This window comes from Cervus canadensis, chromosome 12 (genome assembly GCF_019320065.1).
Source record: "Cervus canadensis isolate Bull #8, Minnesota chromosome 12, ASM1932006v1, whole genome shotgun sequence".
Lineage (NCBI taxonomy): Eukaryota > Metazoa > Chordata > Mammalia > Artiodactyla > Cervidae > Cervus > Cervus canadensis.
In genome coordinates, this window is record NC_057397.1 from 30,794,104 (window position 1) to 30,816,072 (window position 21,969).

Here is a 21,969-nt window from a genome sequence, read left to right on the forward strand (position 1 = left end):
TTATAGAATCTGTGATTGACTGTTGGATATGTTTTATTTAGGTAACTGAATTTAGCTTGTAAAAGAAAATACCACAATGTGCTTGCCATTACTTAAAATTTTAAGCATTGTCCTCTGATTCAAACTTTACATGCCATACAAAAATACAGTTAGAATCCTATTTGGTAAGCAAAACTTACTATCTCATGAGATACAAATGAGTATTGGATTATAAAAAGAAAATTCTCTCAAGTTAATTGAGTGCAAAAGGAATTCTGAAGGAAAGGCATTCTGTTTTTTTCTGTCATGCACGTAAAATACTCCTTTTTTTTGGATTTGGGAATATGATTTTGTATCCAAAATGGAAAGCTGAATGACTACTTTCTCTTGGGCCAGGACTGACATCCTGCAAAATACTGAGCCTCCAAGAAAATAGCTGATCAATTTTGCTTTCTAATAAGGTCAAACGAGCATAGCAAATTTGAATGCACATGCAGATGCATGGGTTACTTGGATTAACAGTAGTTTAATAAATATTTATTGAACTATATTAGTGAATGAAGTTTTAAAAAGATACTGAAATGATCAGATCTTTCCCCTTATGCCAGAATTTTAAGAAGTAATTAAATTGAGTTCCATTTCTTTTCATTTCCTTTATCTTCCTTGTTGGAGAGGTGTTGACCAGTGAAATAATTAAGAAAAAGAATAAATAAACAGAGAAATACACCAGGCAAATAGCACACTCTAGCAGGTATCCACTGCTGCAAAATAGACTGTCCCAAACTTTGTGACTTGGAACAACAGTGATTCATTATTTATCTTGCTTCTCCGGGTTGACTGGGTGTTGGTTCCTTGAGGGCTTCATTCTGCTGGGAACTGACTGGTGCTCAGGTCCCCTCCTGAAGATTTCTCACTCCAGAGCCACTCCACCTGGCCCTCCCTTCCAGTCCTGAGCTGAATTCTCCTTTCTGCATAGTGTCTAGGTTTCAAGAGGGAATATTCCAAGTGATGATCTCTATATCATGCTTGGTACTAGCCCTCTGAAAAGTCAGATCACATGACCAAGCTGAGGGTCAGAAGGAGCTACACAAAGGTTTGGATTCTGGGGGATTGGTTCCTTGAAGGTCACAACCAGTTACCGAAGTTTATTTGCATGATTAAGTGTTAGCTAGCATTTTAATGATGTGGTATTGGTGCTCAGTTGCTCAGTTGTGTCTGACTCTTGGCAATGCCATGGACTGTAGCCTGCCAGGTTTCTCTATCTATGGAATTTTCCAGGCAAGAATACTGGAGTGGGTTGCATTTTCCTTCTCCAAGGGATCTTCCTGATCCAGGGATTGAGCCCTCATCTCTTGCATCGCCTGCATTGGCAGGTGGATTCTTTACCACTGCGCCACCTGGGAAGCCTTTTAATGATGTGTGAAAGTGAAGTCTCTCAGGCGTGTCTGACTTTTCAAAGCCCCATGGACTGTAGCATACCAGCTTCTCCATCCATGGGATTTTATAGGCAAGAGTACTGGAGTGGGTTGCCATTCCCTTCTCCAGGGGATCTTCCCAACCCAGGGATCGAACCCGGGTCTTCCACTTTGCAGGCTTTACCATCTGACCCACCAGGGAAGCCCTTAATTATGTGTAAGTGAAATGAAAGTCTCTCAGTTATGTCTTTGCAGCCCCATGGACTATATAGTCCCTGAAATTCTCCAGGCCAGAATACTGGAGTGGGTAGCCTTTCCCTTCTCCAGGCAATCTTCCCAACCCAGGGCTCGAACCGAGGTCCCTATGTTGCAGGCAGATTCTTTACCAGCTGAGCCTCAAGGGAAGCCCAAGAATACTGGATTGGGTAGCCTATTCCTTCTCCAGTGGATTATCCTGACCCAGGAATTGAACCAAGGTCCCTGCATTGCAGGCAGATTCTTTACCAACTGAGCTATCAGGGAAGCCTTTAATAATGTATAGCACTACAATAATTAAACACAATTGTGAAGATGGATAATACAAATTATATCACACTTCAGTCATGCAGCTCATCTGATCATCCTAACCTAGGAAAACTACAAACATTAAAGTAATGCAACCCTGAAAACATTTACTTGGTAGCCATTTCCTCTTTCTCATTTATCTAAATAAGACGGGGAACTGCTACTTAAATTAAATTATAGGACCTTTTATGACATAGAAGGATTAAAAGGTAGTTTTTTCAGTTGGGAACCCCATGAGTTGAAAGATATTCTTCCAGTTTTCTTATTGGTTTGATTCACGAAAAACATTAAGTGTATTTGAAACATGTGTGACTGTTAAGAGAGCTTTCTAGGGACTTCCCTGGTAGTCCAGTTGTTGCGACTTCGCCTTCCAGTGCAGGGGGTGCAGGTTCGATCCCTGGTGAGGGAACTAAGAGCCCACATGCCTCATAGCCAAAAACTAAAACATAAAACAGATAGAACACTGTAACGAATTCAATGAAGACTTTAAAATTGGTCTACATAAAAAAAGCTTTTTTTAAAGAAGGACATTTAAATCATCTGTACACTTACAGATGACTGCTTCTTCAGAAAAGTGTCTATCTACCATTTATTTTGTTTACAAATGTAATTTATAGGTCATTATAAGATACACTTGAGTCCTTTGAGTAAGACATTTGGGAAATACATCTTATTTATAAACCTGTCTTTGAAAGAAAAAATCCTCAAGCTTAAAAAGGTTAGTTTGTTAAAAAAAAAAATTAATTGCTATTGACTTCCTGTCAGTTTTGGACATTGACTTTCCTTCTCTTTCAAATTTTATTGTACTTAAACTAGAAGGGTGAATAAGACTGTCACCTCTTCTGAAGCACATTTATGAAATGGATATGCATTTTAGGAAACACTGATATTAAATACCTCTGAGATTTCTTTCCTTCATTTCCAGCAAGATTCCATACAATGGGTTTATAATAGTGTTGAGAGCGCTCAGGAAGACCTTCAGAAGTCCAACTCCAAACCGCCAGGAGATGAAGCAGGGGATTCCTTTGACTGTAAAGTGGCAGGTGGGTTTCTTCTTCTCTTGGGCTTATAGGATTCTCTGTCAGTGTGCCATTGCCGAGTCCCAGTTATTAAAAACCTTGTGTGTTCAGGTCACTACTTTAGTCATCGTCTCAAACAGACATCACGTCAAATCCCTAAGTCATAACTGCTCGTGGCTAACATGGAATAGCTACAACACTTTCTTAGGCACTTTGTTAGGTATTTTACATGGATTACCTCATCAGCTCATCAGAAATGAAGCTCTATTTTGTTGTTCAGTCACTCAATCGTGTCCGACTCTTTTCTACCCTATGGGACTGCAGCACACCAGACTTCCCTGTCCTTCACCATCACCTGGAGTTTGCTCAAACTCATGTCCATTGAGTCAGTGATGCCATCCAACCACCTCATTCTCTGTTGTCCCCTTCTCCTTCAGTCTTCAGTCTTTCCCAGCATCAGAGTCTTTCCAGTGAGTCGGCTCTTTGCATCATCTGGCCAAAGTATTGGAGCTTCAGCTTTAGCATCAGTCCTTCCAGTGAATATTCAGGGTTGATTTCATTTAGGATTGACTGGTTTGATCTCCTTGCAGTCCAAGGGACTCTCAGGAGTCTTTTCCAAAACCACAGTTCAAAAGCGTCAAAATTATCATCTAACTTTATGGAGAAGAAATTGAGGTCCGTGGAGGTTAATGAATGTGCCCAAGCTAGTAAGTGGTAGAATGAGGATTCAAACCCTGGCTATAATGTGTTTCCTTGTTTTGAGTTTAAATGTTGTGTCAACCTTCCCACTCCAATGTGGTTCACAAACCATGAGCACCTGCATCACGTAAGTAAGATGGAGATACAGAGGCTCAGCGCCGCCCTCGATCTACTGGGTGAGAATCTCAGTTTTAGCAAGGTAATATCTGTATATACAATAAAATTTGAGAAGCCCTAGTTTGGAAAGTTCATAGTTCCTTTGAAATTACGTTTTTTTCTGCTCTTGCCTATTTTTTATTTACTGGTCCTGTTTTTATTCTAGGGATTAATTGTTTTAAGTAAACTAGTACTGTATTTTTACTTAGTATTTACTGTTAGATTCCTCAGCAGTTTCTTGCTTGAGACTACATTTTGTTTTTTTCACTAGCTGACTGAGATTATTGGCCAAAAACCTGTAGGAATATATTCAGGATGGAAATTTTATTACAGTCAACAGTGATACATTTTCTCAATGAGTTAGCCTCAGAAGATGCTGTTTGGGAAAATTCAGGCACTCTCTGCTGAAAAAATAATTATTGCATCTCCTTTCTGCTTCAGTATGATCTTCTGTATTTTTTCTGCTTTGAGAAAATATTCATCCAGTGTTTGAGGCAGTTTTAGGAACCCTCACTTGAAGTTATGCATGATTTTAATGAAAAAATTGTATGTTTCATGTCGATACAAATATAAATAGGCATGCATATGGTCCATAGGTCAAAACTACTGGGTGTGCAAAGATAAAACTAGTCATATTAGAATGGTAAGGTTTGGATCGGTCAATCTTGTATTTTTTTTCAATGTTCTTTTTAAAAACGTTAGCTAGATACTTCATTTAGCACATCAGATTTAGTCACCTTTTAAAAATTCTAAAAATTATTCAGAGAGACTCAGATTATTTGAAGAGACTAAAAAACCCTTCCTGAATTTGCTGAATTAACGTTGTCTTTTTTCCAGAGGTCATTGACAAGTTCAGCACCATGGCGATCATCGACGGGAAGAAGGAGCACGTGAGTCTGACGGTGGACAATGTCCACCTGGAGTATGGTGTCGTGTACGAATATGACAGCACTGCTGGGATCAAGTGCAACGTGGTGGAGAAGATGATCGAGCCCAAGGGCTTCTTCAGCCTCACTGCCAAGGTACGAGCGGTCCTGTCAGAGGAAGATACTGTGTTCTCAGTGAAACAGCTGAAGTCCTCACCCACCCCCACTTTAAAAAATGAAATAGCTGTGAATGCTTCAGCTGTCTGCTCATTCAGGTTCTCTTTCTTGTTCTTTTTTCCCTCATTACTCAACTGTGTATAGTCTTTTTTTTTTTTTTTTAATTGACCTCTTTTGGAGCACAGTGTTATGTTAGATGGGCTGCTTGCCCAGGCAAGCATTAGTTGATTTGGCAAAGGTTCTCTGGATTTAGTAAGTTTGCTACGTCTGTGAATTCAGTATCGTGAAAACGTTTCAGATGGCTTTCATGACAGATGGTGTTTTCCTAAATGTACATAGTCCTCTGAAGAATATTTGAAATCGTAAAATGCATTCAAATTCTGTAAGGCTCATGTTTATTTCATACAGTTTCTCGAAGCTTAGAGACTAGTTTAGGAATAGATCTTCAGATGTGTATATAATTCTTAGTTATGAAGGGTCTTGTCCTTAGTCCTTAAAGCAAGACAGGGAGAGAGGAAGAGGATCTTCATTGAGATGGATAAAACACATGCTAAGTAAGAGGTCACCCTGTGTTTGCTTTTTGCGATCCTTTCACAAGGTAAATTGGTCAGACTCCTATTGCACCCTCTGCAAGTCAGAACTTTCGTGTTCCATCCACTTTTACATCACCCTGGGAGGATTCAGGTACAACAAGAAATATGTGTCTTCACCACCTTTATTTCTTCATTTCAGTTCATGCTTAAAATGTGTATAGTTGAGATAGATCTAGTAATAATAGCAGGTATTTTTTATAATTTTAGTGGCAGAAAATAATAGAAAAATCGAAATTCACTATTTCAAAAATAATTATCTTGTGTTTTTGTTTTATGTTCTGAAAGTCAATTTCTTTTTTCTTTTGTTTTTTTAAATTTAATTGGAGGGTAACTGCTTTACAATATGAAAGTCAACTTCTTAAAAATATCCCATCATTATGATGACATTGTACCACTATATATATCTATTGGTAGAGAATCTATAGTTTCAAAATTCAACCCATTCCCAACTATTAATACATTATACTACTGAGAAGATCTATAGAGAGTTTGGGACCAGTTTATTGTAATTATTTTATCTCATTTTCTAACTTTTTGAAATTTACAAAATTACATGGATTATTTTATATATGACAACTGTACAACTTAATACTGTATATATTTCTATTTTACACATGAAGAAAGTCAAACAAATTAAGAAATTTAACCAAGACCACACTGCTAATGATAAAGTGAGCTCTGATTTCTAGACTAGTGATTAAACCAAAAATTCACACTCCATATTCTGCAAGACAGGGAAATGGAGGTGGTGAGGGAACCCAAATAAACATAGCATCTATACATTGTCTATCTCACACTATATTATAAAAATCACATGCAAAGCTGTAATCAGTCATTGTGATCTTTGAAAAATCATAAATGCTACATATACATAACGTACGTGCTAAGTTGCTTCAGTCATGTCCAACTCTTTGTGGCCCTGTGGATCATAGCCCACCAGGCTTCTCTGTCCATGGAATTCTCTAGGCAAGGGTACCGGAGTGAGTTGCCATTCCCTTCTCCAGGGCATCTTTCCAACCCAGGGATTGAACCTGCATCTATTATGTCTCCTGCATTGGTAGGCAGGTTCTTTACCACTAGCACCACCTGGGAAGCCCACATATAAATAATACACATAATTAATTCTCTGTTCATTAGAAATTCTCAGTGATTCATGATGTACACACACACATACTGCCTTATAATCAATTCAGATAGCCAAAAGATTTACTAATTAAGCACATCATATGAATGGTTTTGTCTGCTGCTTTTATCAGATAGAGTTCAGACACTGGAAGCAACGTTGTTTTTTAACTTTGGCAAGAGAAAGTCTCATTTATTCCATCCTTCTTCCAACATTTGTTATTATAAATGCACTCTCTGTACCAGGCTCTCAGTAGCAAGAAAGGATATGGTTTTCCTTAGTTTTTGTTTTTCTACTACCAAGTTGAGAAAAAAAAAATGTTCTGAATAACTCTGACTAAAATATGGGCAGTGTGTTCCCACATCAGAGTGTACTGATTTATTCAGCAGGGCGTCTTTGAAGTCCCCTCACCTCCCTCAGGCAGCCTTTTATAGCCAGCAGAAGGGAAAACAGGAGATGCCAGACACACAAGTCCATCACTTCACTGCCAGGGTTTATTGAACACAGAAATCCCAGGCAGCTAAAAGAAGCAGACTGGGGAAAAACACCCTATGTTGAGGAATTGTGCACATTTTATTTGGCTGATTTTGAAGCTTTTATTTTCTTGTTCTGTTTTGTGTGTGTGTGTCTACAGATTCTTGAAGCCCTGGCTAAAAGTGATGATCATTTTGTACAAAACTGCACCAGCCTTAGCTCTTTGAATGAAGTGATTCCTACTGACCTTCAAAGTAAATTCAGTGCCATTTGTAGTGAAAAAATTGAGCGCATATGTCAGAGAATATCCAGTTATAAAAAGGTAAAGTAAAGGCGCTGTGTATTTTACACATGATTATTATTTAAATTATTATTGTAATGTCAAATTTAATTCAGTGTCTGATTTTTTATTCCTTATTTATGTACCAGTTTATTGAAATAATGATAAGATTTATATAGCATTTTAGAGTTTTTCAAATGCCTTTATATCCTTTATTTCATTTGATCTTTGTAAGCTAAGTCATTATTTCATATTTTCCAATATAATAACTGAGACCTAGAGAATTAAATTGGGATTCCCAGGTGGTACAGTGGTAGAGAATCCAACGGCCAGTGCAGGAGAAGCAGGAGATGTGGGTTCAGTCCCTGGGTTGGGAAGATCCCCTAGAGGAGGAAATGGCAACCCACTCCAGTATTCTTGCCAGAAAATTCCATGGACAGAGGAGCCTGGCAGGCTACAGGCCATGGTGTCGCAAAGAGTCAGACACAACTGAGCGTGCATGCCTGCATTCATGCAAAGAATTAAATTCCTTACTGGCAAGTATAGAGTTGGGATGTTAATCCAAACCACCTAATTCTGAAGTCAGATTTTAAAATGATACAGTAGTTGTTCTTTCCCTGTTTTCTCAACAGAGGGAAAAGCGTCCTCACTCAGAAAGTACTTGGAACACAGGCTGTTTCCTTCATTAATTGAGCATATTAATTGAACACCTTTTATGTGTGAACCTGTTTTTGGTTCCAGGAATATGGCAGCAAAGATTCTTCCCTCATGATGTTTCCATTTGAGTGGGGGAGACAGCAATGAAGTAAATACATGTCTACAAAGGGGGAAAATAAACTATTGAAGAGAATTATGAGGACAGCCATGGTGGGAAGTACCAGTGTGGGAACTCTGAACTAGGTAGCTAGAGAAAGCATCCTTAGGAAAGCTTGTATTTAAATGACAAGTAGAGCTCTTCCTCCAAATGGGAGGAACAAGCCTCCAGGTAGACGGAACAGCTGGTGTTTAGTTGCCAAGTCATGTCCAGCTCTTCATGACCCCATGGACTGCAGCATTATCAGGCCTCCCTGTCCCTCACCATCTCCCAAGATTCACCTATGTTCATGTCTTTTGAATCGGTGATGCCATCCAACCATTTCATCCTCTGTTGCCCTCGTCTCATTCTGCCTTCAATCTTTCCCAGCATTCAAGTTTTTTCCAGTGAGTCAGCTGTTCACATCAGGTGGCCAAAGTATTGGAGCTTCAGCTTCAGCATCAGTCCTTTAGGCCTCAAAGCAGAAAGAAGGCCAGGGTGTCAGGTGGAAAGAGATTAGTCCTAAGGGTGGAGGCTTCGGCAGGGACCAGCGTGAGATGCTGTGAAGTTCTGTACCTTTCGGGACTTTGGATTTTCTTCTTACATCAACGAGAAGTTGGATGTTTTAGATCTAAGGGTGGCTTCATTTAATGCAGGTTTTTAAAAGGTTGTGCTGGGAACTTCCCTGGTGATGCAGTAGTCAACCCTTTGCCTGCCAGTGTGGGGGTGTGGGTCCAATCCCTGGTCAGGGAGCTGAGACCCCACAGGCCTCCTCACCCAAAAACCAAAACATAAAAGAGAAACAATATTGTAACATACTTAATAAAGATGGTATACATCACATCCAAAAAAAAGAGATGGTGCTGGCTGCCCTGTAGGAATAGATTGCAAGGTGCAGGTGTCTAGAGAGGTGTGTCCAGGTGAGGGATGGTGCTGGCGTGGACTCTGGTGAAGACAGAGGAGACAGAGAACTCTTAGTGAATTTGCCAATATACTTTAGAGACAGTAAATAAAAATGGATCTCCAAAACATATCTTTTAATATATTTTAATTTTTTTTTCTATTTGTATCAATGGGAAGATAGCTAATTAAATTATTTTCCTCAAAGTAAGGCTGGTCGCATGGATATTTTGTGTGCGCATGTGTGTGTGAGAGTTGAATAGCCAATGAATGACCTAAAAGGAAGACTCCTCACCAGAAAGTGAATTAGCCAAAACATTGATCTTGAACTTCTTGCCTGCAGAAGTGTGACTGAATACATCTCTGTTCTTTAAGCTAAAAAAAAAGAGCGAGAGAGAGACTAGTTGCTTAAAATTTGATGGTCATACTAGGAAATATTATTTATCCCAGTGTCTATGAATATGACTTAACTGACTATGTTTGATATGGTAAATAAGAGATAAGCCCTTTTGTGTCCAGATACATCCATTTAAAAATAGGCAAATGCGTGAAAGAACCAAGAATTTCAATCTTGGTTACCTCAGGTAGGAGAAAGAAAAGAGGACTCACTGTGTTTTTCTTTAAGGCCTTCCTATACTCTTGGCTTGTTAAGTTGAATATATATTGATGTCATAATTTTATGAAGAAAAATGATATTCAAGATCACTGTATAACTGGCATGTCTGTTCACCTTCTTTCCATGACTGCTGTTGACCCCTTTGAGTTTGAGAACGATTCCTTGAATATGCCTTGTGGAAGCCGAAGAACAGAAGATTTTCTTTTTACTTCTCCTGTCTCTTTGAGATGTGACAGTTCTTTGAAGTTAAATTTAAAAGCTCTAAACAAATGCAAATTAGTAGTTCCCTTTTGAACACATTTTGAAAAGAGAGTCATTCTACTTCAGAGATGGATCTGTATAAAGTATGGTAGGGTTCGGGCAGATTCTGGTTATCAAACTTGTCACGGTTGTGTGTCTTGTTTTTCTACCTCTTTTTCGATTTCTTCCTATTTTCTCTCTATTCATTCAAACAACAAAAGCAGTAGAAGTAGCTTAAAGAAATATACATAAGGGAAGGTAAAATATCTAAGTAAAAGCAAAACATTAGGATGAGGGTATATTACATAGGGTATTGATTCAGCTGCTTTAAGATGGGCCAAGACAACGTAGGCTTAAAGCAGAAAGTTTATTTCTCACTCTTGTGAAAGCCCAACCGATAGGAGTCCAGGGTTGGTGGGGCTTGATGATCTTCTAGGGATCCTCCTATATTTTTGTTTTCTACTCTAGGATATTGCCCTTGTCTACAAAGCCAAAGTTGGCTCACCACCACCATATCTAAATGAATTCCCCTTAAACGGGGAAAGAGGAAGTAGAGAGTGAATTGCTTCCTTTTGAGGGCAGGACCCAGAAGTGGTACACACCATCCCTGTTTACATCCTGTTAGACTTTTAGTGCAAAGGAGGCTGGGACATGTAGTCTCAAACGGGGCATCCGTGTGCCAAATTAAGGGCTTCACTGGTGGCTCAGTGGTAGAGTCCTCCTGCAGTGCAGGAGCTGCAGAAGACTCGGGTTCAATTCCTGGATCAGGAGGATCCCCTGGAGGAGTTCATGGCAACTCACTTCCAGCATTCCTACCTGCAGAATCCCATGGACAGAGGAGCCTGACAGGCTACAGTCCGTAGGATCACAAAGAGTCAGACATGACTAAAGTGACTTAGCATGCATGTGCCAAACTAAAGCTTAAGGAACTTTATTACTCAGAGAAAGAAGGAGAGAATGAATATTGAAGGAAAATGAGCAGGTAAATTTAGAGATAAAGCTTTATTAGAGGGTCTTCCTTGGTGGTCCAGTGGTTAAAACTTCATTGTCCAATGCAGGAGGTGTGAGTTTGATCCTTGACTGAGGATCTAAGATTCCACTTGTCTCAAGAACAAAAAGACAAACAACAAAAATCCCCCCATAAAACAGAAGCAATGCTGTAGCAAATTCAATAAAGGCTTTAAAAATGGTCCACATCAAAAATGAGAATCTTAAAAAAAAAAAAAAACTATTAGAAGACATGGTGTAAAAATTTTTTATTAAAAAAAATTTTTTTTTAAAGATGATACGCATTAAAAAAAAAAGAGAGAAAGAGATGGTCTAGATCATCAGAGAATAAAGGGTAAGTAGGTCCTAAGACTCTACTTACTCAAGTGGCATATTCTGTTTGGCCTTCAGCTTCCTGATGTCTAAAATGAAAAGGGAACACTGTCTATTACAAATTTATCAGCATCTCTGTGGTATATACATAATTTCTTAAGAGAAGCAGAACTTTTCTTGGATTGAGTTCTGAATGAAATCTCTCACCCTGAGTTTCACAGAGGCAACACCAGGAATGTCAGGGCAGTGTGCATAAACACAGCCCTGCAAAAGAAGCAGACACCCATTTTATGTGGCAGATATGTTTAATGCATTCCTTAATGGAATATCAGAGGTCAAAAAACTGAAGTCCACAAAAGCAAATTTGTTGCAGTATGGGACAGGCAGACTAGGAAATTACTTACTAAATGTATACCTTTTGTGTAGGCAATGGGGCCTTAAGTCAATTATTTGAAGAAGACTGCCCTCCCCCACATACTGTCTACTTGAGAAGAAAGGTCAAAATACACGAAGCAATAGTAATACTCATTAGCCTCCTCAGAGGTGTCGCCATAATGGTTGAATATGCTGGCATTCAGCACCGTGCTTGCTCTACATGATAGTCCTTCCTGCAGTTATGGAGCGCACAGCAGTTTATAGGAGTGCACAACAGTTTATAACAGTTGATATCAGGCAATGTGTATCATATTTTGGGCTTCCTGAGTGGGTCAGTGTTAAAGAATCCTCCTGCCAATGCAGAAGACGCAGGAGACACAGGTTTGATCCCTGGGTTGGGAAGATTCCCCCTGGAGAAGGAAATGGCAATCCACTCCAGTATTCTTGCCTGGAAAAAGCCCATGGACAGAGGAGCCTGGCGGGCTATAGTCCATGGAGTTGCAAGTCAGACATGACTTAGCAACTAAACAACAACAGCGAAACATATTTTACAGTTTGCCTGTGTTGTGTAATCTTACCAACACGGTGGTATGAGACACATTTCCTTGATGAAGTGACTGAAGGTCAGAGTGGTCAGCTAACTTGCCCAAAGGCACACAGCTGGGAACAGCAGTGGAATTTGAACCTTGTTCTCTTTTATTCTAAAACTGCTGTTTCCCTGGAGTTGTTACTGTGCTATACAGCTTCTGTTGGTTCTGACTGCAAATGAGTGCGTGCTCAGTTGCTTAGTTGTGTCCCGCTCTTTGCGACCCCACAGACTATAGCCCATGAGTCTCCTCTGTCCATGGAATTTTTTTTTTTTTATGTCCATGGAATTTTCCTAGCAAGAATGCTGGAGTGGATTGCCATTTGTCCTCTAGGGCATCTTCCTGACCCAGGGATAGAACCCCTGTCTCCTGCCTCTCCCATTGCAGGCAGATGCTTTATTGCAGAGCCACCAGGGAACTGCAAGGGCAATAGCATTTCAGTAAAGGAGAAATCCTCTCGGATTGAGTAGTCAGCAGATGCTAGCTGCTGTCAGTTGGAAAGATGTGTCAGATTGATTTGATATCTCTCTTTGCTTCGCTCTCAAGTAAAGAGAGATATCATAAGCAAAGGCAAAGACTTAGAAATGAGACTGATCTTATTGAGGAAGAGTTGACAGACTGCCTGGGCAAGAAAGGAGGATTTGAGTTGGATGCAATTAAAAAGGAAACCTGACAAAAATCTGATTTTTCCAGTGATGTTTCAAAGTGACATAATGATGAGATTTGTTTGTAAGATGTCCATATTGATGGTGATTTGGATTCATAGATGCCTTGGGGATGGAGAGAAAAGATCAGTTCAAGTTATGTGTAGGACGAACAGAAAAGATCAGTTCAGGCTATGTGCTGAATTGTTTATGACAATAAAGAAGGTGTTATTTTTGGTTTCTAACAGCCTGGTTTGAGATAAAATGAGAGGTGTATATGCGCTTTCCTGCTGGCTCAGACAGTGAAGACGGGCATCTCTGGTGGCTCTGTTGGTGACGAATCTGCCTGCAGTGCAGGAGACCTGGGTTCAGTCCCTGGGTCAGGAAGATCCCCTGGAGAAGGAAATGGCAACCCACTCCAGTATTCTTGCCTGGAGAATTCCATGGACAGAAGAGCCTGGTGGGCTACAATCTATGGGTCACAAAGAGTCAGACGTGACTTAGCAAGCTAACTGAACTGGTGAGGGGTGTATGTTGTAGGGAATGAGAAGCAGAAAGTATAGGAGTTTCCCCCCAAAGTGGGTGATTCTCAGAAACATCCTGGCATGTGAGAAGCATCTCCCATTTCCTCAGGAGTAAGTGGGTGCTTGGGAACCTTTTAAAGCAGAAATGGACAGGATACTGGGCGGTGAATTCAAGTGATAAAAAGAATGTCACTGAAGTGTGAAAGCTTCTGAATGTACATTACTGCTGTTTGAGCCTCGAAGTAGCCATGTGTGCTGAATACTGAAAATCATCCTGCTTTTTTCCTCAGAGAGATTAAGAATTGACTTTGCGTCACCTATTTGGAAGGCAGCCAACCAGATATCAGTCCAATGGAGTACTGTCTCACTTATTTTTATTTTTCATTTAGGAACTAGGACTTCAGTGCTTTAAAAGCAATTCCTTCTTAAATTAAAAGCAAATCATCATCACTTCTTCACCATAAATCTACTTAGAATCATTAAATTCAATTCAGTTGATCAGTTGTGTCCAGCTCTTTGTGACCCCATGAACTGCAGCATGCCAGGCCTCCCTGTCCATCACCAGCTCCTGGAGTTTATCCAGACTCATGTCCATTGAGTCGGTGATGCCATCCAACCATCTCATCCTCTGTCATCCCCTTCTCCTCCTGCCCTCAATCTTTCCCAGCATCGGGGTCTTTTCCAATGAGTCAGCTTTTCGTGTCAGGTGGCCAACGTATTGGAGTTCCAGCTTCAATGTCAGTCCTTCCAATGAACATCTAGGACTGATCCCCTTTAGGATGGACTTGTTAGATCTCCTTGCAGTCCAAGGGACTCACAAGAGTCTTCTCTGACACCACAGTCCAAAAGCATCAATTCTTTGACTCTCAGCTTTCCTTATAGTCCAACTCTCACATCTGTACATGACCACTGGAAAAACCATAGCCGTGACTAGACGGACCTTTGCTGGCAAAGTAATGTCTCTGCTCTTTAATATGCTGTCTAGGTTGGTCATAACTTTCCTTCCAAGGAGTAAGCATCTTTTAATTTCATGGCTGAAATCACCATCTGCAGTGATTTTGGAGCCCCCCAAAATAAAGTCAGCCACTGTTTCCCCTGTTTCTGCATCTAATTACCATGAGGTGATGGGACCGGATGCCATGATCTTAGTTTTCTGAATGTTGAGCTTTAAGCCAACTTTTTCACTCTCCTCTTTCACTTTCATCAAGAGGCTTTTTAGTTCTTCTTCACTTTCTGCCATAAGGGTGGTGTCATCTGCATATCTGAGGTTATTGATATTTCTTCTGGCAATCTTGATTCCAGCTTGTGCTTGTTCCCCCCCAGCATTTTTTCAGGATGTACTCTGCATATAAGTTAAATAAGCAAGGCGACAATATACAGCCTTGACGTACTCCTTTTCCTATTTGGAACCAGTCTGTTGTTCCATGTCCAGTTCTAACTTTTGCTTCCTGTCCTGCATATAGGTTTCTCAAGAGGCAGGCTAGGTGGTCTGGTATTCCCATCTCTTTCAGAATTTTCCACAGTTTATTGTGATCCACACAGTCGAAGGCTTTCGCATAGTTAATAAAGCTGAAATAGATGTTTTTCTGGAACTTTCTTGCTTTTTCGATGATCCAGCGAATGTTGGCAATTTGATCTCTGGTTCCTGTGCCTTTTCTAAAACCAGCTTGAACATCTGGAAGTTCATGATTCGTGTATTGCTGAAACCTGGCTTGGAGGATTTTGAGCATTACTTTACTAGCGTGTGAGATGAGTGCAATTGTGCAGTATTTTGAGCATTCTTTGGCATTTCCTTTCTTTGGGATTGGAATGAAACCTTTTCCAGTCCTGTGGCCACTGCTGAGTTTTCCAAATTTGCTGACATACTGAGTGCAGCATTTTCACAGCATCATCTTTTAGGATTTGAAATAGCTCAAGTGGAATTCCATCACCTCCGCTAGCTTTGTTTGTAGTGATGCTTCCTAAGGCCCACTTGACTTTGCATTCCAGGATGTCTGGCTCTAGGTTGGTGTCTTTGTAATGAAGTAGAGAAACAAGGTTAACTAGAAAACATTTCAAAAATCTTTTCACTTTGAATAAAATGTTCATACCTAAGGTCTGTCATGGAAAGTAAGCTCCATCTTTGTATAAAATGTGTGTCAACAGAAACTGTAGCATTTGGGAAAGTAAGCTCCATCTTTGTATAAAATGTGTGTCAACAGAAACTGTAGCATTTGGGAGTATATATTTTTAATTTTCACATATGTACTTTTAAACTGTTGTTATTTGTTGTTTAGTTGCTATGTTGTCTGACTCTTTGTGACCGCATGGACTGCAGCCTGCCAGGCTCCTCTGTCGATGGGATTTCCCAGGGAAGAATACTGGAGTGGGTTGCCATTTCCTTCTCCAGGGAATCTTCGCAACCTAGGGGTCAAACCCGCATCTCCTACATTGGCAGGCAGATTCTTTATCACCGAGCCACCAGGGAAGCCCAAACTATTATTAGCAACCCATTTTTCTCCAAAATAAAAGCTTCAAACAGCCCTCTTTCTATAAAATAAAATGTATCCTTAGAAACTAAAATCTCAAAGAGGCTGGCTTTCCCTTATTGCTTCGACTCAATAAAAGTTTTAGGTTTTAAAAATAGAAACAGGTTGATATTTTTACAGTTTCCATTGCCATGCTGCTGGCATCAAATTTGAGTATTTGGCCAGTGGTACAGGTCACAGATGTTCAGACCTTGCTGGGGACCCGAATGAACCCTAAGCTGGCCTTTAATCCCCATGGGGCAGGAAGTGTGGGTGATGGATACAGATGCAAAACTATGCGCTGTGTGGAGGAACGCACTCACTCTCTATTGGCCTGAGAACTTTTAAAAATTCTGGATTCCCTCTCCTGTTTCCAAGTAATTCCATAATTGGGCTTATTTTTGGCAATGGGACTACTCCTTCCATATATTTAATGAGCTTTCAACAGATAGTTCCTGTTTACACAAAAATACTATCTGTAGGGGCAGGAGTTGTATCTCTAGGACAACCCAGGATCATGCATAGATGCTTCTGTTCGTGTTTTTATATGAGTGAATAGTTGATTAAAATGAAAGAAGGAGAGAGAAGGCTAACTGCCTATCACAGTGGATGCTGTGACATAATGAAATTGATCTCCGTGCTTTTGTGTGTGCCTTGGAAGCCCGATCTAAGGTGTTTATCCTGCGACTACAGTGGGAAAGAACTTCTGAGTGAAAGTTTGCATCTGGCCTTAAATTCTGGATCTTTCCGAGATAAATCAGTTTCTTTAGTTAATAAAGAGAGAGTAATAGATCTCTCTTCACTAGAGATTTGCATGCATGAAGTCACTTCAGCCGTGTCCAACTCTTCGCAACCCTATGAACCATAGTTCACGAGTCTCCTCTGTCTATAGGCTTCTCCAGGTAAGAAGACTGGAGGGGGTTGCCTTGCCCCCCTCCAAGGGATCTTCCCAACCTAGGGATCGAAGACGTGTGTCTTATATCTACCTACATTGGCAGGCAGGTTCTTTACTGCTAATGCCACCTGAGAAGCCCTACTACAGGTTCACTAGAGATTAAGATTGATTAATTCTCAGGACTTCCCTGGTTGTCCAGTGGCTGAAACTCCAGGTTCCCAATACAGGGGGCCCAGGTTTGATCTCTGGTCAGAGAACTAGATCCCACATGCTGCAACTAAGAGTTCGTGTGCCACAAATTAAAAAAAAAAAGAAAAGATCCTGCATGCCTCATCTAAAGATTCCACATGCTGCAACTAACAGACCTGGCACAGCCAAATAAATAAATATTTAAAAAATAGATTAAGAATTCTCTAAATGCCTTTCTGTCTTTCAGTGTTTAGGCTATTTTCACTATACTGTGCTGTTCTTAGTCGCTCAGTCATGTCCAGCTCTTTGTGACCCCATGGACAGTAGCCAGGCTCCTCTGTCCATGGAATTCTCCAGTCAAGAAGACTGGAGTAGGTTGCCTTGCCCTCTTCTAGGGGTTCTTCCCAACCAAGGGATTGAACCCAGGTCTCCTGCATTGCAGACGGATTCTTTACCATCTGAGCCCCCAGGTAAGCCCAAGAATACTGGAGTGGGTAGCCTATCCCTTCTGCTGGCACTTTGCTGAGCTTCATAGCTTCTGACGTATGATTTGAAAACATAGTTTAGTATATACATAAGATAGATCACATTCTAATAGTGAGCTTTTAAGATGTGATTTTTGATGTCACATCTTTATTCTTGAATTTAACCTAGAAAAGTTGCTAAGTCCATTTCCTCCTCCAGAGGATCTTCCTGACCCAGGGATTGAACTCTTGTCTCTTACGTCTCCTGCATTGGCAGGTGGGTTCTTTACCACTAGCACCACCTGAGAAGTCCTTCAGTTTTTGGGATGATGTACCCTGGTGGCCCAGATGGTAAAGAATCTGCCTGCAATGGGTTCAACCTGGATTCCATCCCTGGGTTGAGAAGATCCCCTGGAGGAGGAAATAGCAACCCATTTCAGCGTTCTTGCCTGGAGAATCCCCATGGACAGAGGAGCCTGATGGGCTACTGTCCGTGGGGTCATAGAGTCGGACACGACTGAGTGACAAAGCACACACGCAACTGAAACGTCGGAGCTGGTGGCTCTCGGTCCTTTGCTTCTGAAACTATAATCTCCTTCATCTCTATGTGATGCTTGTTTGTGGGACACAAGACAGATGTCAGCATCACCCTCGTGGAGTTCACATCTGCTCAGGGAGAGGGAAAGAAGAAAGTTATTCATAATTGTAAGGGGGAGTTACAGAGTGCTGTAACCTAACACCTAACACCAGGAAAATTGAACTTAAGACTGGCACTCATGGAACATCTCTTGACAGTTTCACAGAACTTGAAAGTGCATAGCAGTAAGTTTGGAAATGAAGGAAGAATATTCTAGTGACATTGAACGGTTTGTACCAGGATCTCCAGAGAGTAGACGGTGTGGGAGAGGAGCTGAGTGCAAGCCAGAGGAGCAAAGGGAAGAGGGCTTGAGATCGATAACCTGGGTATGGATCAGACTTTAGGTGGCCATGTAGACCATGGCGGGCTTCCCAGGTGGTGCTAGTGGTAAAGAACCTGCCTGTTAATGTAGGAGACATAAGCCAATTGAACCTGCCAATGTGAGTTCTGTTCCTGGGTTGGGAACATGCCCTGGAGGAAGGCATGGCAACCTATTCCAGTATTCTTGCCTGGAGAATCCTATACACAGAAAAGCCTGGTGGGCTATAGTTCATATAGTCGCAAATAGTCGGAGTGGACTGAAGGACAGCACACACATAAACCATGGCGTGTCTAGACCATGGATGGACTGCAGAGTTTTAAGTCATTGAGTGGCTATCTGAGGAAGCTGTGTAAATTCCTTGAGCATCACTTTATTCTCAGTGGCGTAGAAGCAGAGTCCACACCAGTCTTCAGGCTGATCCTGACCCAAGGCTCTGCAGGGATTGGTAGAAACCATGGACGGTACAGCCTGTTCTGCCTCAGGGGTACCACCACAGAGCTTTGCTGTCTAGCCTGTTCACAGGCTCAGGTCTGGGTCAGCTTTCTTACAGTGTTTGGAATAATCCTTCTTCTTCTACCCTTGACCTGACAGCTACCCTATTCTGACAGCTTGCCTCACTTTAAATATTGTGTTCCTATCTTGGTGTCCTAGGATGCCGATTCGATTTCTCTGACTCTCAGCTGCTAGGAGCCTGTGGATTTGAGTCCTAGTAAGTGGTATTGATCACTTAAATTCATTTCTTTTACCGCTTAGCTTGCAGTCAGAGTTTCAAAGGCATCCATTGCATTTGCTGCCTCTGTGGCTTTGCTTTTCTAAGAATGTGTGGGTTTTGAAGTAATGACTTAATTTCTAACAACTTATAATTTATTTCACCCATTCCAGTTGACATGGCTTAATTTTCTTTTGACTTTGCTGTGTATGACAGGAGTGAAATGTTTGATTATCACAGCACATTTAACTGCTTTCTTTTTCTTCTTTCATTTACAGTTTTCTCGTGTACTGAAGAATAGAGCCTGGCCCACCTTTAAACAGGCCAAATCTAGAATCTCCCCTCTGCACAGTAGTGACTTCTGCCCCACCAACTGCCATGTCAACGTGATGGAAGTTTCTTATCCCAAAACATCAACATCCCTGGGGAGTGCATTTGGCGTTCAGTTGGATAGTAGGAAGCATAATTCTCAAGATAAAGAAAATAAATCTGAACAAGGTAGGTTAGCTTTTTAAACTTTATCAAATTATGACAAGTAACTTAGGCAGTCATAACTATTCCCGCATCCCTGGAATTGGATAGATTCCTGGCATGTCAGCAAGTCTGAACTAAAGGATTCCTCACTCTAGTCATTTGGATAATTATGCATAAGTGTTTGTAGGATGAAAGTGGACTTATGCATTTTGTATTACTTTTCCTTCAAAAAGAATGATTGTTTTTGACTTCCTTATATGTCTGATAAGCACAGCTCATCTTGCTGTGAAATCTCTCATCTGAAATGGCCCTGTAACTGTGAGAAAAATAAAAGAGGAGCAGCTGCAAGAAAAGCAGAGTACCATCCCATGCCATCAGAGTGGGCCGTGGGATTGCATTATATCCTAATTTTGAATCTCAACTCCCTGTAAGCTTTAATTCTTGAATTAAATTTAGCATTGAATTGGCATTTTATTTTTTGTAAGGTTGGGCATCTAAAATGGATTGTGCTGGATTGCTACTGTAAGCTAAAGGTAATAGTTGTTACTCTAGAATGATTTTAACTCCTCAGGAAAACTAAGCCCTATGGTGTACATTCAACATACGATCACAACCATGGCAGCCCCTTCAGGTCTGTCTCTGGGACAGCAAGATGGACATGGTCTCCGGTATTTGTTGAAAGAAGAAGACTTAGAAACCCAGGATATCTATCAGAAACTTCTGGGCAAACTTCAGACTGCACTGAAAGAAGTGGAGATGTGTGTTTGTCAAATAGATGAGTAAGTATTTTATTTACTGAACTTTTAAATGTTCCTGAAAAAAATAGCTATAGGAAATGGGACTCTTAAACATCCATTATTCTTTGTAGTGTTTGAAAATATAGGAATTTTTGCTGACCATTTAGGTCCTCTTTATTCCATCACCTTAAAAACGATGTAGTTGTTGTTCAAACAATATCAGTCGCTAAGTGGTGTCTGACTCTTTGTGACCCCATCAACTGCAGCATGCCAGGCCCCCTGTCCCTCACTATCTCACAGAGTTTGCCCAAGTTCATGTCCATTGAATCAAAACATGTTAACTCTGTTGACCTAAGTTTTAAGGAAGCATTTAGTGCCAGAGAATAATGGACCACCTGACCTGCCTCCTGAGAAACCTGTATGCAGGTCAAGAAGCAACAGTTAGAACTGAACATGGAACAACAGACTGGTTCCCAATCGGGAAAGGAGTACATCAAGGCTGCATATTGTCACCCTGCTTATTTAACTTATATGCAGAGTACATCATGCGAAATGCTGGGCTGGATGAAGCACAAGCTTGAATCAAGATTGCTGGGAGAAATATCAATAGCCTCAGATATGCAGATGACACCACCCTTATGGCAGAAAGCAAGGAAGAACTAAAGAGCCTCTTGATGAAAGTGAAAGAGGAGAGTGAAAAATTTGACTTAATGGCAAACAAAGCAACTGACAAAGAATTAATCTCAAAAATATACAGGCAGCTCATGCAGCTCAATACCAGAAAAATAAATGACCCAATCAAAAATTGGGCCAAAGAACTAAACAGACATTTCTCCAAAGAAGACATACAGATGGCTAATAGACACATGAAAAGATGCTCAACATCACTCATTATCAGAGAAATGCAAATCAAAACCACAATGAGGTACCATTTCATGCCAGTCAGAATGGCTGCTATCCAAAAGTCTACAAGCAATAAATGCTGGAGAGGGTGTAGAGAAAAGGGAACCCTCTTACACTGTTGGTGGGAATGCAAACTAGTACAGCCGCTATGGAGAAGAGTGTGGAGATTACTTAAAGTACTGGAAATAGAACTGCCATATGACCCAGCAATCCCACTCTGGGCATACACACCAAGGAAACCAGATCTGAAAGAGACATGTGTACCCCAATGTTCATCGCAGCACTATTTACAATAGCTGGGACATGGAAGCAACCTAGATGTCCACTGGCAGACGAATGGATAAGAAAGCTGTGGTACATATACACAATGGAATATTACTCAGCTATTAAAAAAAAAACACATTTGAATCAGTTCTAAAGAGGTAGTTGAAACTGAAGCCTATTATACAGAGTGAAGTAAGTCAGAAAGAAAAACACTGATACAGTATATTAACGCTTATGTATGGAATTTAGAAAGATGGTAACAATGACCCTATATGTGAGAAAGCAAATGAGACACAGATGTAAAGAGTAGACTTTTAGACTCTGTGGGAGAAGGTGAGGGTGGGATGATTTGAGGGAATAGCATTTGAAACACGTGTATTACCATATGTGAAATAGATGACCAGTCCAAGTTCAATGCATGAAATAGGGCACTCAAAGCTGGTGCACTGGGACAACCCAGAGGGATGGGATGGGGAGGGAGGTAGGAGGGGGGCTTAGGATGGGGGACACATGTTTACCCATGG

At 40.8% G+C, this 21,969-nt stretch overlaps 1 protein-coding gene across 3 annotated transcripts in view; it reads left to right on the plus strand.

Moving 5' to 3' along the window:
* Positions 1-21,969, plus strand: part of PREX2 (phosphatidylinositol-3,4,5-trisphosphate dependent Rac exchange factor 2) — a 285,626-nt gene that overhangs the window by 144,333 nt on the left and 119,324 nt on the right. For 2 of the 3 annotated variants that reach the window (XR_006272238.1, XM_043483104.1), the window contains exons 21-25: positions 2,884-3,001; positions 4,670-4,854; positions 7,226-7,387; positions 19,346-19,565; positions 20,113-20,320. Coding sequence is in view for 2 of the 3 variants with exons in the window: in XM_043483104.1 (XP_043339039.1) it covers positions 2,884-3,001; positions 4,670-4,854; positions 7,226-7,387; positions 19,346-19,565; positions 20,113-20,320 (893 nt within the window). In the remaining variant the exon portion in view is untranslated. The remainder of the gene's footprint in view (positions 1-2,883; positions 3,002-4,669; positions 4,855-7,225; positions 7,388-19,345; positions 19,566-20,112; positions 20,321-21,969) is intronic. The other variant, XM_043483105.1, reaches the window with a different exon arrangement.